The 18777-nt window shown below is 34.4% G+C and overlaps 2 protein-coding genes across 2 annotated transcripts; one reads left to right on the top strand and one right to left on the bottom strand.

Annotated features, from left to right (window-relative positions):
• Nucleotides 1–799: 799 nt before the first annotated feature.
• LOC145556506 (F-box/kelch-repeat protein At5g15710-like) lies at nucleotides 800–3027 on the bottom strand. Its single transcript, XM_081618165.1, has one exon. It carries the CDS (start codon nucleotides 2608–2610, stop codon nucleotides 1276–1278), a length of 1335 nt encoding a protein of 444 aa, XP_081474291.1. The 5' UTR covers nucleotides 2611–3027; the 3' UTR covers nucleotides 800–1275.
• A 3796-nt stretch (nucleotides 3028–6823) lies between these two features.
• On the top strand, nucleotides 6824–13662 carry LOC145642215 (uncharacterized). Its single transcript, XM_081693322.1, has 6 exons — nucleotides 6824–7720; nucleotides 8523–8559; nucleotides 8680–8916; nucleotides 8998–9045; nucleotides 12678–13129; nucleotides 13253–13662. Exons 1-6 carry the CDS (start codon nucleotides 7419–7421, stop codon nucleotides 13320–13322), a joined length of 1146 nt encoding a protein of 381 aa, XP_081549448.1. The 5' UTR covers nucleotides 6824–7418; the 3' UTR covers nucleotides 13323–13662.
• Nucleotides 13663–18777: the final 5115 nt, after the last annotated feature.

The raw sequence follows: 18777 nt of genomic DNA, 5'->3' as shown, positions 1-18777 counted from the left end.
AGCACTGCCCGTTCTGGCTTCCCTGGACCCAAAAACGAAGGAAAAAAAAAATATATATATATATATATGTACCAACAGTACACGGCTATGGCTAGGATATAATGATCAATAAAAACCAACTTTTACACAACTACAAAGAAACAATTTTGTATGTCCTGATCTTTGAGAACTACACCATATAACACCACATTGTTAACACAATCAAGGTGCATGTTAAACCTAAATGTTCATATTAATATATTATCAATGAAATTGAGCTTCCACACAGCTGTACCCTTGTCATCTTCAACTCGCATCAATCAGATGCAAAGAGATAGAGTAACTGTTAACTATGTCAATTAAATGATGATAGAAAGGCTGATTGAAGTTTACACAAGAAAAGTATTAAAGTGATTGTGACACTGAAAAGCTAAACAGAGAAGGAAATAGTGCAGAATTAGTAGCTTTATCGGATTAAGATAAATTATATTCATAATCTCATAATCATTACATTTTTGCTTCCTCAACATAATATTCTAGCAATAAGGAAGAGCAAATTTCCAACAAAGTTGATAGCATTACCTATGCAATTGTGTAAAAAAAAATCCAGCAATTTGAGACAAGTGAAATAAAAAATAAAAAAAAAATATTAGCAATGAAACTCATTAGCATCTATACCAAATCTTAACAACAGTCTACCACATCATGGTAATTTTAATTTCCAAAGACATAATAACTTTACGTTGATAATATAGCTTGTACAAAAGATAAATGTCAGCACATGTACAAGCTACAAAAGCACATAATATAAGAATGTATGTATAACAATAAACATTGATAATAATTTACATTAAGTGCTTGATATTGTCAATTAGTTTACAGCAGTTGGAGAGACAAAAGGATCCTGTCATATTCTCCCGTAAATGGTATGTAATGTTTACTCGTACAATTACAAATCTCACAACCCAACCCATCGCATTCCAAATGTCACATTAGCACTGAATCACTGTTCTCAGTCAAAATAGCCAGTCATGTCTAATATAAAAGACCACTTCTGTAGTGAACTCATCAGAAAGCTAATGTGGATTATATGTTGACATAGTCTCAATTACTAACATTAACAGCACAAGCTGAAAATGTGTCTTAGCTTACTTAGACACAATAATATGAGTAAACTAAAACATTTTTCCTATATGAAGCAAAACGAGGAATAAGGGACATGAAATTTACATGTTGGTGAATGAAGTGCCAAAGAAAGCCCCATGAAACCCTCATTAAGAAGAAACAAATTCAAGGTCAGTAGACAGATGCATCAAACCTTGGCTCGTAGAAGCAGACTTGGCTGTTGTATGATTGGAGAGCACAGCCAACAATCCAAGACCAAACCTTCTTGTCCACATCATAAAGAAGGCCTTTTCCTTGATTCCAAGATGTAAAGCAGATCAGATTATCCTGCCCAAAGCACTCAAACCTCTCAGCTGATAGCCTCAGTAAAGCTCGAAAATATTTGGGAGGCATCCTACTAATCTCCACCCACAGTACTTTAGAATGATCTAATTCCCAAATTCTCATACTTTGCAGGGTGCTATAAAGGCCTATCCTTCCAACCAGAAAGAGACGCTTCTGTGTACCAGCAACCAAATACCCATCTAACAATGATCGAGGAAATTTTGCTGGGATGTGCTCCCAAGATCCAGTGTCCAGTCGGTACATCATCAGACCAAGTGGTGAAAGTGTTTCCAAATACAACCTAGAATCACAAAAAGCCATTTTCGAAGAACACAAGTTAACTGCAGGCATTATTTGGTGGACCGACCAGCTGTTCATCTTGGAATCATACACTTCAGTGGGTAACGACTTATCACCATAGATATCACACGTGGCTATAACTTTGAAAGATTTGTCCTTGCGATCAACAACCATAATTAACTGCCTCTGCTGATTACAATGCATGCTTGGCAACATCCTCCAAGTCTGTGTGAGTGGATTACACACCAAGGTTCTAAAATCATAACCATCAAATCCCGAAAAGCAAACAAGACCACCAGAAGAACCAACCAACCAAAACGCCCAAGGGGGCAGGTAAGTAAATGGGATCCTATACCACGTTTTCAGCGGTAAGCTAAAAACCGAGCATTGTGGGGTATTAGAGTTCTTCCAAAATGTGAGAAGACAAGGCCCATGAGAAGGCACTTGGGAGTGAAACTTAAGAAAACTACCATCCTGCAATATCAAATTCCACCTCTTACAAACAGAACGAAGCCGGAATATCATAAATGGTGGAACTCTAGCTAAAATCTCATTCAACAAATCCTCTGGCAACATTGCCCATATATTATCCTCCATCTGAACATCCGGGTGAACGGCTTTACTAAACGTTGCCACGGTTTCCTCATCCAAACCCCGAGGTTTCGTCTTAACAACCTTCTGCTTACATGGACTAGTATTCCTAGACCCCGTTCGCCCTACCGGGCTCGTATTCCTTGAACCAGAAGCAGAACCACCCAATTGACTCGAATTCCTAGACCCACAAACACTCATAGCAACCACTTGCTTTAGGCTATCATCTATCTCAACAAATGAACTACTTCTACAAACCCTAGAATCAGATACATCCCCAATTTCAACCATTTTTTCGATCAATCACACCCCCAAAACCCTAAATTGATAGCTAAGAGCATAAGATTAATCAAACACCATAAAACTACCCAAAAATTGTCATAAAAAGCAGAACTTCCAACTATAATCAAATTAACCCAGAATTGCTGAAGTAATTTAATCAAGAACAGTGGGATTTAATCCCAAATCGATAAACATATCAACATTATCATCAGTTTAACTTCAGCAGATCAATCAAATTGAGGGGTTTAGATTATTACCTTGACTAAACAAGATCTCTTTTAGAATGAGCTTCTCTATCTTTCTCTCTCCTCTGTGATCTCATCTTAGTTTTCCATATCTTAAATCGCGTGTTTTATAACCCCAAAAATGGGATTTTTTTCGTCAAAGTGTAATAATTGTTTGTAATTTCATCGCTTTTTTTTTTTTTTTTTTTTTTTGTAGGAGAAATAAAGAAAAAGAAAATAATCAAATTATAAGTTATTTTAGGCAAGAAAAAGCAAGTTAGTTCATGACAAAAGGACAAACCTAATTTGTGAAAGTATGACTTTTGGATAACAAGGGAAAACAGAAATTATTTTTTTGTAAAAAAAAAGTAATACAATGGTAATACACTAATGTGAGGTGTGAGTGTAATGAAAAAATTTATTTACATTGTATATTCGTAAATAAAACAATAATATTTTTATTATATTCGGACCTCATATTTTATGATGATTGGATATGGAAAAAAGTTGCTGATTATTTTTCCTTTAAAAAATTTGTTGATTTATTTACAAAAATATTATGGGATAAACAATTTTATTTATCTCAGATATAAACAAATGTATGTTTAATTTGTCTTGTTTTGGAGGGAAAAAATGTAAATTGTTTTAAATATCAGACTTGCATTTTTATTTTTATTTTTTTAATATAATCATCAGATTTGTGATTTTATATTAACCCTTTGATCCTTTTATTTTATTTTATTTCTTATTATAGGCTGCAAAATAAAAGTAATTCTCATATAGAATCTTCCCTACATATGTTAAATAATTATATTCTATTTTCCTTAACTTAATTGGGATGAACAAAAATGTATTAACTTTTTCTCTAATCCATGCAAGTTTTATACAATTTTCCAATGATTGGTTTTTTCATGCATTATTCTTAATTCCTCCCTCCGTGTTTTAATAAGTGTTACATTTTGACCAAATACGCATGTTGAGATACGACTTTGACCATTAATTTATCTAATCATATGTTAATAAAATTATAGGAAAAATTAAAATTATGAAAGTATACGTTATAACAAATCTAACAATATATTATACAATAATATTTGTTATTTATATATTAGTAAATTTATCAAGTTGTGTCAAAAAAATATATTTATCAAGTCAAACCCATTATGTGAGTAGTGAAAAAAGTCAAATTATAACACTTATTAAAACATGGAGGAAATATCATTCTACCTTCCAAAGCACCATAATAATTACCATGTTTTTTATATTTTCTTTTTCATTTTCAAAAGTGTGGCTATTTAATGTAAAATTAGAGTTTCTTATTTTATTGAATATTTTTTTTTAAGGTGGAGTGAATAAGGCATTAAACTGGATATCGTCATAAAATTTTACTGCCTTTTTCTTTGTTAAATGGACAAAATTTTCTCTCCTCATTCATCAACCATTTTCAAATGTTCAATACCTTAAATTTTGGGCACAGATGAATTCTCATATTTTAGATCAATTTGGCTTTATTCATCATTTTCGTTGTCTGTCATTCTCATAAAATGCGTAATTTCATCTGCTAAATTCCCCCAAAATACTTGAGCAACCTTAGAAGAAAAAAAATAGCTCAATTTCACTGTCAAATCTACGTTAGGTTTGCAACTTTGCTTGCATGGACCAATAATCCACCCATCAATTCAACTCCACTAAATCACAACATCATCAAACCTATATTTGAAATTCAAGGCATATGGGATTCAGGGAGTGAGTATCTTTCTCCTTTCTTCTAAAATTGCGCATGAAAATCAGGAGAATAGGGTTTTTTTTTTTTTTTTGTTTTTTTTTTCAAATGAATTTATTTTGTAGTATCAATCAAGTAACAAATTGGTTGTGAAGTTGTGACAATTGTGCATATTGTTTATTATACTTACCTAAATTCAATTCCTTTTTTGGTTTTTTTGGTTGTGAAGCTGATTGGTATAACTAGTTGTATCAAATGATTTATGAAAAAATTGTCAAAAATAATACAAACTTTGAGCGATCCGCCAAAAACGAGTCAAACTTTTGATTATTTCTAAATAATACAAACTTTAGAGAGTATCCGCTTTAAATGAGATAATTAACCTAGGTACTAAATAACCGTTTACCAATTTGTATTTTGTTTTGATAAATTCAGTTAAAAAAATTAATTAACTCCTAATTAAAGCTTTAATCATAATTAATTAACAATTAACAAAAAAAAAAAAAGATATAAAATCCCATCCCTTCCCTCACCACCAGCCACCCCCTCTTCCCTCATCACCAGCAGCTTCCCTATTTATACCTATCGTCGTCGTCGTCGCCCTCCCCCTCCCTCGAACCACCAATTTACCATCACCGAAATCCCATTCTCCTCCCCACGAAAAACCCACAAAATCTCCTCCTCCACCCACGAAACCCCTTCCCGCTGTAGCCCGAAACACATTATTCTCATTCCCGGCGGTTTGGGCTGATTTCGTTGGGTTTCGCGGCGGTTTGGGCTGAGGCGTCACAACGATTATGCGGTAAGGGGAAGGGAGAGGATAGGGTCTGCATCGGGAGAGAGTACTGGGTTAGTGTTCGCCCGGATTTAGGGACAGTGGTCAACGAACCGCCGTCAGTCAAAGGTGGTTGTTGGTCTTGGCAGGGTGGGGGTTGGTTCAGTAGGTGGTTGGGATTTTTTTTTTTTTTTTTTTAATTTCTAAAATAATAATAAATGTTATTTTATATCTTTAGAGAATTAAAAACATTAACTCAAAGGAAAAATTGCTAAAAATAACACAACCTTTGTTCCATTCTTTTTTAATAATACAACCTTTTGATTATTTTGTAATAATACAACCTTTAGTGGGTGTTCATTTTAAACAAAATAAAATCAAATTTTCGGTGAGTTTTGAGGTGGGAGAAGAGGAGGGGATATTCCATTCTTCCTTATCTCCACCACCTAAAACTCATCCGTCCCCTTTCCTAACCTCAAAATCCACCGAAAATTTGATTTTATCTTGTTTAAAATGAACATCCCCTAAAGTTGTATTATTACAAAATAATCCAAAAATTGTATTATTAAAAAAAGATGGGCCAAAGGTTGTATTATTTTTAGCAATTTTTCCTAAATGGAAAAAAAAAAAAACAAATTCAATTGTCAAACCAATATAATAACGACACGTGTCCCATAAACCTACTAATCAAGTCACCAACCGGTTATAACCTGTTTAAAGCGGGTACTTACCAAAGTTTGTATTATTTAGTAATAATCAAAAGTTTGACTTATTTTTGGCGGATCACTCAAAGTTTGTATTATTTTTGACAATTTTTCTAATGATTTAACTAACTTTCCCTTAAAAAAATGATTTAATTAACTGGTTATATTAGTTGGTCTAACTAACTTATTGCAGATAACTGATTGTATAAAAGTATTTGACAAATACAAGTATTATAAAGCTCTTATAAAGCTATATACTTTGTATGAACCAGCTTGTTATAAGAGTTTTTTTGAAATTAACTTATGGAACAACTAGCTTTATAACTACTAAAGAAGCTTTCTAAGCTCAAAATACTATTTTAATAAGCATATTATCAAACATCCAAATTAATTTTTTAAATAGTTAAACTTTTAGTAACTCAATAAGCTAAAAGTTTTCTATAAAGTTCTTTACCAAACAATGACATATAAGTACAGAGTAGATATCATTCAAACCAACAATGTTACTAAGGGCCTATTCAGGTTTACTGAGCTGAACGGAACTGAATAGAGTTGAAATGAATATTTTATGAGAGAATGAAATTGAAAACTCAGCTAAGTTGAACTGAGCTGAAATTAAGTTGAAATAAACAGACCATAATACGGTTCATGAGCTTTAGGTGAAGCCCTAAATAATTTTATATAACGGGTATTTTCGACTTCGATACTCCGCGGCACGTGCCACCTCAATATTTCGCCGGCAAACTCTCTTTAATAAATTTCTCTCTCCTCTTTTTCACATTTGGACATCTGACTTTCAAAATTTATTTATTACCAACGAAAATAAAACAAATCCAACACAGATCTAACACTTTACACTCTGCTAAAGCCACTCTTCCCTAAAATAAAAAAATAAACCAGAAAAAAGGCCAATTTTTTAAAAATTTTCCCTTTCTCTCGAAACCCTAGCCCTAATTTAATGCAATTGTTGTAGATTTCGATGATTCATGTTTACTGTACATAGAGAAAGAAATTCAAGAAGAGAGAGAAAGTTGCTTCCACTTCACATGATTTTTGAGGAAAGCAATTAGCTTTTTTATTATTATTTTTTATTTTTTTCCTGGTAATTTAACGTTGGTATTTATCCTTTTCCTGTATTTAAAATCAAAACCTGTAGTTTTAATTGATTTTGCAATCTTTTTATTACTATTTTTTATTTATTCAAATTCCCTATTTTTCAATTTTTGTTGGTGTTGAATGGTGTTAATTTCATATCTATATTCATATTTTTTCTAAAAATAAAAATAAATTTTTGATGAATTTGTTGATTTCGAATTTTGAATTGTTGTAGAAAACCCAAAATTTTGTAAATCTTACAAAATTTGAGCTAATTTAATCTTGGATTTGATAAAATGGGGGCGGTGACATCGACAATGGCGGCGAAATTCGCGTTCTTTCCGCCGGACCCACCGTCGTATAAGGTGGTGATGGAGGAAGGAACAGGGAAGATGAAGATGAGTGAAGTGGTGGAGAGAGAAAATGCAGATGTTTTGAAGCTAAGTACAAAAAAAGGGAATGAAATTGTGGCAGTTTTTATGAGAAATCCAATGGCAAAACTCACTGTTCTATATTCTCATGGTAATGCTGCTGATTTGGGACAGATGTATGAGCTTTTTGGGGAGCTCAGTATTCACCTCAGAGTCAATTTGATGGGGTAAAATCATGAACTCAATCATTATTATTATTATTTTTTAAATTAATTTGTACTTCTAATTCTGTTAATTACAGGTTTTATTATTATTTTTGGGTTTTCTGTAGTTGATTTGATGGAATTGAAAAAGAATTAAATTTGGTGTATGTGTGTTGTTCTTTGATTTGATGGGGGGATTTTTTGCTTTTCAGTGTTTGTTTGTTGTAGTGTGGCAGGAACTGTTGATTGTTTTGGGTGGTTGTGGTTAATTTAATGGGGAAAGCAAGAATTTTTTGTTTGTTGAAATAGTAATTATAGTCTGTATTATTTTCTAAGAACATGCTTTAATCCATCTTTTTGTGTAGAAAGATTATCAGATTAAGGTGATTAGGTGGAGTCGTCGGAGATGATTAGAGACCTAGAAAGGGTTTGTTATGTACCTTTTGTGAAGCTTTTTGCAATGATGAAGTTTCTATTGTTAATGAGCTGAATTTTAATATTTGGAATTATTATGCTAATTGATGTATCCTTTATCGGGTTTCATGGTGACATTACTTTGAGCTGTTTTGATTTGTGACCAGACTGATCACTGTTTGTTTGAATCTGTTTAACAGTTAGCTAGCTTATGATTGTAAACACAAATTTTAAATCTGCAAAGTATAGATTCAAAACAAATGCAACAAAGTGTTAATTTTATTAATTTGAGAATTTATGGGTACAATCTCTAATTTGCTCCTCTGATTCGATCTTCACTTTAAAATTTTATGTGTCTACAATAGTACAATGATTGTAGGTTGATCCTTTCTAGTTTTATTGTTGCTTGCAGATACGATTATTCTGGGTATGGACAGTCTACAGGCAAGGTATGTTAATGCATCACCAAGTACTGCCCCTTTTTATTTACCTTGTAAAGATAAATTTTGATTTTGATCCGACGGAAAACACTGATGAAGATATAATTCTATGATCTGATGTTCCTGCAGCCGAATGAGCAGAATACTTATGCAGACATAGAGGCTGCATATAGATGTCTTGTGGAAAGATATGGAGTGAAGGAGGAAGATGTTATATTATATGGGCAGTCTGTTGGAAGTGGGCCTACATTAGATTTAGCTACTCGGTTACCAAAATTAAGAGCTGTTGTGCTTCATAGTCCAATTATGTCTGGCTTACGGGTTATGTATCCAGTAAAAAGATCATATTGGTTTGACATATATAAGGTGGGTTAAGGTGTTTGTTGACTGACAAGCAGCTTTAATACACAAGTGCAAGTTTTCTAACTTTATTTCTTTCTAATGCAGAATATTGACAAAATACCGTTGGTCAGTTGCCCTGTTTTAGTAATTCATGTAAGTATCCTCTGACTCGTCAACAGTTTGAAATTTTGGTATCATACTACATGAGGTAGAAGCATAGGCTGCATTTAATTGTTTGCTCGAATTGTGCTTTGTGCCTTTATACATCCTTTAAATTGTAATTGTAATAATATAAAGGTGCCTTTACATTATAATGTTGATGCAGTATGGAATTTTGTTGTATGGTGTGTGCTTCTGATCTTTTGTGAAGATTATTTTGCTCATAGTAAGAATAAGAATCTTTGGGGAAGTGATTTTGTTTTTCTTTTTTTAGAAGTAACTTAAATGAGAAGCAAATTTTTAATGCACTTTAATTTACTACAGACACTTTTGGTTAGGAGGTTCATTGATTTTGATCTCAACAACTCTAGTAGAATTCAAGAACTTCGAAAATTTAGAAAATATGTATGCTTCTAACTGAAAGCAACTCATATAATCAGCAAATACAGAAAACAACTTCATTTTTCGATGGAAACAAGGAAATTAGAGGAGTAAAGCTTTCTGAGGTTTAGTCTATGAGAGACATATGTGCAATTTGGTTGTCATATACTTCTCTTGAATACAAGTAACTTCCAAACTCTACCAATTTTCCTGGCCAACACTCTGCAAGACTGATATGGTCATATGGTGTTTCTTGCCCTCTGTAACCTTGAGTGATTGTGTGTGTAATGCCAATTTTTGTACATCTCCTTTCTGTTGCATTCAGCCAAGAAAAATCAATGGATGAACTTGGATTTTCTTGAAGTAGTAGACTTGACTGGCACCTGGCAGTACATCATATGTTTTGTTGTTATTGCCGTTGAAAGGTTGGACTCTTGTGATATCTTCTTTTTACATCTTGAGCTTAGGGAAGAGGCTGATCACACATCTGAATATCTGACGGTATTACGAGTTGGTTCTGGAGTACAGAGAATTTTAGGTTTGAAATATGTAAAGAGACAAATGTAACTCAGTATGTTCAAGTTCTATTGAGTACAAGTGTTAGTTACTCTACCACTGTCTATTTAGGGGTGGCTGGGCATGGTTATGGATTAATTGAGTGTAAGAACGGAAAGATTTGAAGCTTGTTATATCTTATCGTCAATGCGAAACTTATCTGTTGAAAAGTTGCCATATTGGGATGGACTACTATTGTTTTTACACTATGGAAGCCGAAAGTTCTTGCTGCAGATATGTTGCATACTTGCATCATAGCCGTATAAGTAGCTACTTGACTTGGCAATTGGCTCTCTGCCATCCCTCTGACTCCAATGCTTATTGTTATCTAAGTGAAAGATGGAACTACCAATTACTTAGATCAAAACGATTATGTAAAGATGTAATGTGTGGTGTGTTGCCATGTCAAAAAATTTCATCAATGCACTGTTAATGAGAAACATGTGAAGAGATTCTGTTAAAACAATTATTTGAGATAGGAAGAATCCTGGAGACTTTTTTCTATGAGTGTTTGTTCGGTGTTGCCTCACTACTAGTATCTTTAAGGAGTATAATTAAGGGAAACTCAGATAGCATATGAAGAAAGCAACATATTTACTAAGATGGAAATGGGAAAATGATTGGAGTAAAACTTTCTCAGCTGCAGACTGTTTAGGAGCAAGTGTAACCAGTAGTTTCTTGTCATCTATGTGTTTTTAAGCAGGTAGCTTCAGAATTCCACTTGGAAAACGTGCTGTAAGAAATCATCCAATAGGGTATCTGGAAAGCATGTATGCTTCTAATTGAAAACAATTTAAATAAGAAGGAATATAAGAAAACAACTTGTAATTGAGATATAAGGAAGTTGGAGAAATAAAGCTTTCTTTGCCGCAGATAATGAGGGATAAATGCAATTGACTAGTCTGTTATCTTTCCTGAACTCAAGTAGCGTCCAAAACTCTAAACTCTATTGGACCAACATGACATGTTGCTGAACTTTTATTTTGCCTTTTCTGAATATATTTAAAAATGGTTGTGTGATGGTGGCTATTGCATACCTCTGCTTTATTGTTTTCAGCCAAGGATCAAATAGGATAGATACTAATAGAATGTAGTCAGGTCTCAGTTGTAGCTAGATATACAAAATAAAGTGAACTCAAAGAATTGGAGAAGAAGAACCCTAGCTACCACCTATCAGGCGGAAAACCGCACTATGGAGTATGGATGGGTGAAGAAAATGTTTTTGTAGTGTGGTCATGTCTGTAATCATCATTTATTTGTTGTATCTGTTGAAGGGTTGGAATTCTATGGTGTCTTCTTTGAATTTTGTGAGCATGGGAGTTGTGATCCTGTGGGTACTGTGGTGGTTTTGAGTTGTATGTGTGGTGGCAGGCTGGCAGCTATAACATAGTTTAAACCTTGTTCTTCTTGGTATTTGTTTCTTTTTTGGTGCAAATGAGGGGTGGAGACTGGAGACTGACAATAATATAAATAAGAAACTTAACATGTTTTCATAGCACCTACAAAATCCTCAAGGGGAGGTTAGAAAAGTCTTGTGAAGGGCTATAAAAGAAAATAAAAGTAAGTGATATCATGTAGCTATATTATATAGTAACTAGTAAGATTGTAACTCTTAAGGCCTAATGTTGCTAAGGTCACCTGGCTACCCACATGGTAGGTAGTAATGTAGTATGGAGTACAATGACTTGGATTTAAAATTTTGTGAAGAGGCACTGGAATGAATATCAGTGTGTTCACGATCTTATTTATTACAAGTATAAAGCTATAATACTGTCATATATTACTGGGGAGATGGCTTGGTGTGGGGTTGGGTTTGTTGATTCCGGGAATGGAAAATCGATTGAAACTTGGTATGTCTTATTTTCAAAGTAAAATCTACTTGTTAGAAAATTTGATGTAATTTTGGAATGGTCTACTATTGTTCTTACAGTAGTGCAAATCAAGATTCCTCCTAAGTGTAGACATATTGCAAAGGTGGCTATTTGATTTACCATTTGGCTCTTTTCCGCCCTCTTTGATCCCCAACATAACTCTCTTCTAAAGTTCTAAATTTTGATTGAGTGCAAGAAGGAACCTTGAATAATCATAATCTTAACTATTTAGTGAAAATTCATGATGTTATGACTTGTTATTTAAGTGTGTCAAGAAATTCTGTTAAACCTTTTTTATTCTTTCTTTTTGTGGGAGTGGGGTGGGGGATGGGAGTAGGTGTTGAGAGTAAGGCGCACACTAAAGTTTAACTATAGTTCAGGTATCAATTATCCATGGTGATTTTCTTTGTTACTTGACCATGCTAATGATTTTAGTTAGGGAGGCAGTTTAGATTTATTGAGTGAGTCTGGGAGTACAAAGGGTGTATGGTACAACACTGTGATCTTTTACAGTTTTGCTATCCCTAAATCTAGTCATATCTGTATTTATTGACTGGTGATGGTTAAACTTCCTTTTACTGTCAAGATTTTACTGGACTCTTGGTGTAGTGTTTCATCTTAGTTGCACATCCACTTCATTGAGCGAGAATTTATCACATATGAACATGAATGTAACCTCCTATCTAGATTTGATCAGGCACTCAATCTATCTTCACTGTTCAGTTCTATTTCAAATTTAGACAACCATGTGCCAACCTGCCAACTAATTTATACTTGTATGAGAAGATGATGATATACTTACATTTGTTGATGCTGCAGGGGACATCTGATGACGTGGTTGATTGGTCTCATGGTAAGCAACTGTGGGAGAATTGTAAAGAAAAGTATGAGCCATTATGGGTTAAAGGTGGAAATCACTGTGACTTAGAGCTTTATCCAGAGTACATAAAACATCTTAAAAAGTTCATATCTGTTGTTGAGAAATCACCACAATTAAGAAGCGGATCTGGATTGAGTTCTGAACGATTGGATCATCCACGGAGGAGCAGCACAGATTGTCGAGATAATAAATCAAGATCAAGTGCTGATCAAAGAGAAATGCCTAGAGCAAGTATGGACCAAAAAGAAAAATCCAGGAAAAGCTTAGATTTAAGAGACAAGTCAAGAACCAGTACCGACAAGAGAGAAAAATCGAGGAAGAGTTTAGATCTTCCTGATAAAGCAAATAACTCTATTGAACGGCCTGATAAAGCTCGGAATAGTGTTGATAGGTCAGTTAAACGCAGAACAACTCGGAATTTCTTTTGTTGACTGTCATCCCTTAATTTCTTTTGCCACTTCCAGTTCTAGCTTATCCTCTGAATTGTTGTTTATTTCGAACACTGTTTGTGCAGATTTGGAGGGATGATAAGATCTGTGGGATTGTGCAATATTGATTGTTTTAGGCCTTCAGCCACAGGGTGATGGAGAAGGGAAGAGGCCTGTCCACGAACTGAGATTGTAATTTTTTCTTTGTTTTATATATTTGATAGTGTTGTGGGGGTCTGGGATTGTTTTTCCTCATCTTTAAGAGAAATAACAGTATCTTGTTGATCCTGAGGCAGATTGTCTACTGAATGTCAGTTTTTTATCTGTCGGGATCAATGACGATTACCTTGTTGTGTCTTCCTTGTCTAGTTGTGTATGCTGAGCAAAGGCAGGAGTTGTTTGTACAATGCTCTTGCTTTCTCTCATGTAAATATACTAATTAAAAAGCTTTGTCCTATATTAATTCTGACAAATCATATTCTGTCGAAGTTTGTAAGTCTAGCTTCAAATCTTTGATTCTTCAATCTTCCTGATATTTGTTGCTCCATCAGTCTACTACTCCACTCTTTGTAAGTTGCTACATCTGATCATGAGATGTGGCCAAACAAAGTCGCCTTTTTGCGCCTGGGAGATGAGCCACATTTTTTGTGCAGTAAAATGGCCTAAGTACAAAACTGTGGAGGGTCAAATGATGGATAATGCTCTCTCGGCTGGTCAAGGGTCCGTGAAATGGCTGGAATCAGTTGGACTAGATTTACTGTTAGACTCAAAAAGTTGGTGTATTGTCTAATGGGGATCCTCTACCTCAACATCATATTGCAATTCACACCTGTTCTCATTGACTGAAATGAAATGAACTAAACTGAACTTATTAGAGATGAACTGAACTAAAAATAATCTAATGAGAATAGGCCCGAAGCACAAGTATTTTATATAGTGTAGTTGAAATTTGTTGCTTTAATAGTTTAACTTACCTTTTACTAAGATAATTAAAAATTTGTGGTGAAATGTATGCTATTACACACCGAAAAAATGACTAACTAAATAAGCAATAAAAGATATATAATCTAATTAGAGATGAACTGAACTAAAAATAATCTAATGAGAATAGGCCCGAAGCACAAGTATTTTATATAGTGTAGTTGAAATTTGTTGCTTTAATAGTTTAACTTACCTTTTACTAAGATAATTAAAAATTTGTGGTGAAATGTATGCTATTACACACCGAAAAAATGACTAACTAAATAAGCAATAAAAGATATATAATCAAAATGAAAATACCTAGCTTATAATTTTAAGAAACATATCTAATCATTTTTTTTTTTTTTTTATTTTTTAAAATTCTTATTTTGGCAAACCAAGTCTAGATAGATATGTGTCAAATTTAGAAGAAAAAAAAAGACTAAGTAACTAAAATGAAGGTTAATAGTCAAATAGAATCACTTTCACAAGTAATTCTTTGAAATATTGCCTATATACTTATATTTAAGGCAGGCCCGTTTCTGAGATTTCGGTGGCCTGGGGCAAAAACATAAATTGGGGCCCTAATTCACATATACTATATAAAATTTAAAAAAAATTGGGTATGTAAAATGAAAATACATATTTTATTATAATTAATAATTTTTAAAAACATCAAATTTCATAAAACATTGAAATTACATTCCCGTAACTCTCGTTGAAGTAATTACACCAGCCGAACCATTCAAACCAAGTACCCAACCAATCAATTAGATTTTTTTCCCCAAAATTTTGTAATATTTGAATGAAAGTAGTCATACAATTTAAGAAAAATATAATTTAATACAAATAAGAGAAGTTGATGAATAAAGTCATGTATGCACCATTAAAAAAAAAGTAGGGTATGCAAAGAGAATTATATATAATTAGATAAATTCCCGTTGAAAATTGAAGAGTAAAAAGACCGTTTATTTTAGTTTTCATCTTCAATTGAATCAAGAAAGAGAAGGAATTTAACTAATTGAAAATTGTAATGAGATACATTTTGAAAAATAAAATTATCAAAAACGGGGATATAATTAAAATTAATGACATTTTTTTGTTAATCAAATTCACTTAGGAAAGTGAATAATTTGGGAAAAAAATTAGGGAAGAAATACGTTGACAAAAAATGTCATTTGATATTTTGGAGTTCTACGGTACTATTGTAGTGTTGTACAGTATACACTTCTTGTTTTCTTTCTTTCTTTTTTCTTAAAAATATATATACTACCTCCGTTACATATTATTTGCAACGATTAGATATTTTTCTTCTCTACTTTATGTCAAATCGTTGCAAATAATATGTAACGGAGGTAGTACATAGTATTACTTAGTGCGAAGTAATTTTTTTGGGGCCTTGTATTGTATTGAAGCTGGGCTTTTTGAAAGATTATAATCCTTGATTATTCACAATAACCAACGTTAGGCTATATACAAAACTGGAGCCTGCAAATAGGCGTCACAGTAGGCTAACAATTAGGAGCTTAATTGATAAGCTTTGACTATAAGATATACATTACAAAAATATCTACAAGATATATTTAACACTCCCCCGCGGTCGAAGCGGGAGATTTACGGACACTGAGACTGTCCCTAAAATCTTCAACTAATACCAGTGGAAGGCCCTTAGTAAAAATGTCTGCTATTTGATGTCTAGAGGGCACGTGAAGCACGCGGACCTCACCCCGAGCCACTTTCTCCCTGACAAAATGGATATCCATTTCAATATGTTTGGTCCGTTGATGCTGAACTGGATTTCCTGATAGATAAATAGCACTTACATTGTCGCAATAAACCAGAGTAGCCTTTTTAATCGGACAATGCAACTCTAATAAAAGATTCCGAAGCCAACAAGATTCGGATACAACATTCGCCACCCCATGATATTCTGCCTCTGCACTAGATTTCGACAATGTTGGTTGTCGTTTCGACGACCAAGACACCAAATTGTCACCCATAAATACACAATAACCAGAGGTAGATCGTCGTGTGTCGGGACATCCACCCCAATCTGCATCTGTATATGACACCAGAGAAGAAAAAGAAGATGGGTATAAATGAAGACCATAATCCAATGTACCTTGAACATACCGAATAACCCTTTTTAGAGCTGACATATGACCAACTCTGGGATCATGCATATGTAAGCAAACCTGCTGAACCGCATAAGAGATATCCGGCCTAGTAAAAGTAAGATATTGAAGAGCCCCGGCAAGACTCCTATAGAGAGTGGGATTATCAAATTTAGTACCCGATGTAGCACTAACCTTTGACTTTGTATCAACCGGAGTAGAAGACGGTTTACATGAAGACATCCCTGCTCGGTCAATTATCTGTTCGGCATATTTTCGTTGAGACAGAAACATACCTCCTTTGTTCCGGGTCACAGCAATACCCAGAAAATAATTCAGAGGGCCAAGATCCTTCATAGCAAATTCAGAGCTTAGAAGTTCCATAATAGAACAACGAAGAGCATCAGATGAAGCAGTGAGAATTATATCATCAACATATAATAAAATGTATGCCATATCAGACCCCTTACGATAAATAAATAAAGAATTATTCATTGTGCTGTTAGTGAATCCAAGAGAGATAACATAATCAGCAAAACGCTTATACCAGGCTCGGGGGGCTTGCTTAAGTCCATATAATGACTTACGCAAGAGGCAAACATAATCTGGATGGTCACGATCCCTGTAACCCAAGGGTTGATGCATATATACAGTTTCCTGTAGCTCACCGTGAAGAAAGGCATTTTTGACATCCAATTGATGAATTGGCCATGCCTTTGAGAGAGATAGACTGAGAACGGTACGAATTGTAGCCGGCTTTACCACTGGACTAAAAGTCTCCCCACAATCAATACCAACCTGCTGTGTCTTGCCATCACCTACAAGACGGGCTTTGTGCCTCTCAAACACACCGTTAGATTTTTCCTTGTGAGTAAAAATCCACATAGAACGAATCACATTAACATTAGGGGGACGTGGCACTAATTCCCACGTCTTATTTTTAATAAGAGCATTATATTCATCATCCATAGCCATTTTCCAATTCGAGTCTCGAAGAGCAGCCACTGGATTACGAGGTAAAGGGGATCTCGTAATAGTAGTATGCATAGCATGGTATTTTGGATTAGGCTTATGTATGCCATGTTGACTCCGAGTAACAATACGAGAGTGTTGGACATGGGAATCAGTGGGAATTTGTGGGTCCAAGGTAGTGTGAGTCGTGTCTGGTTGGGAAGTAGGAACATGGGTCACAGATTGTGGGGTGTCACCAATTGGATGAGCAATTGGCGTAGATGGGCTTGACAAATCAGGCCCAGCTTGGTGTTGAGGTGGAGAAATGGTGTGTAAGGTTGGGCTACTATGATGTGGGCTTGGAGAATGAGCATGTGGGCATCCTTGTGGACTAAGAGGCGTTGGCAGGGGAGTAGTAATTTGATTTTGTAAATGATGCATAGTATATGAGGATAAACCATCATTCAAAAAATCATACGTACTAGGAGTAGTAGAATGCAAATTTGCAAAAGGAAAAACATGCTCATCAAATAGGACATGACGACAAATAATAATTTTATTTGAAGATAAATCAAAACACTTGTAGCCACGATGATTAGGAGGGTAACCCAAAAACACACATGGAGTAGAACGGGCTTGAAGTTTGTGTATAGTGGTAGAAGGTATAAGAGGATAACACAAGCACCCAAAAACCCGAATGTGAGAGTAAGATGGATTTCTTTGATATAGTATTTTAAGGGGAGAAGAATTTCCCAATTTCTTGATCGGAAGAATATTAAGAAGATAAGTAGCCATTTGCAATGCATGATGCCAAAAAGAAGGGGGAAGAGAGGCATGAGCAAGAAGAGTACAAGTGATATTATTAATAGTGCGGATTTTTCTTTCGGCTTTTCCATTTTGAGGTGAAGTATGCGGGCAAGAAAGACGGAATGACAGGCCATTAGCTTTACAAAAATCCCAAAAAGGACTATTATCAAATTCCCTCCCATTGTCACATTGAACATTCTTTATCGGTCGCTCAAAGTGGGTAAGAATATGATTTTTAAAAACTAAAAAATTGTCATAAACATCTGATTTTTTTGCTAATGGAAAAGTCCACAAAAAATTCGAATAGTCATCCAATAATAACATATAATATTTATGACCCGCGGAGCTCAAAACTGGAGATGACCAAAGGTCACTATGAATAATATCAAAAGGTGTAATAGTACATGAACTAGAAGAAGCAAATGGTAATTTAATATGTTTTCCGAAAACACAAGAACGACAAATACTAGAGTTTGAACTACGATTACAATCAATGCTTTTATTGATCCTAAGAGTTTCTAAAATAGAAGCACCCGGATGACCCAGTCTATCATGCCAAAGTGAAGAAGAGATAACAGCAAAGGTGGAATGGGAAGCTTTATTTTTGATAGAAGAAGACACTGGATAGAGTTCGCCCCGACTCTCACATCTCATTATTGGCATCCCCGTCTGTAAGTCCTTCACAGAAAACCCAAAAGGATCAAATTCTACGGTCACAGAATTGTCAGTAGTAAAGTTTCTAACAGATATGAGATTTTTAATGAGGTTAGGAGCATGAA

Source organism: Chenopodium album, chromosome 8, assembly GCF_948465745.1.
Source record: "Chenopodium album chromosome 8, dcCheAlbu1.1, whole genome shotgun sequence".
NCBI lineage: Eukaryota > Viridiplantae > Streptophyta > Magnoliopsida > Caryophyllales > Amaranthaceae > Chenopodium > Chenopodium album.
This window is presented reverse-complemented; position numbering and strand designations above follow the sequence as displayed.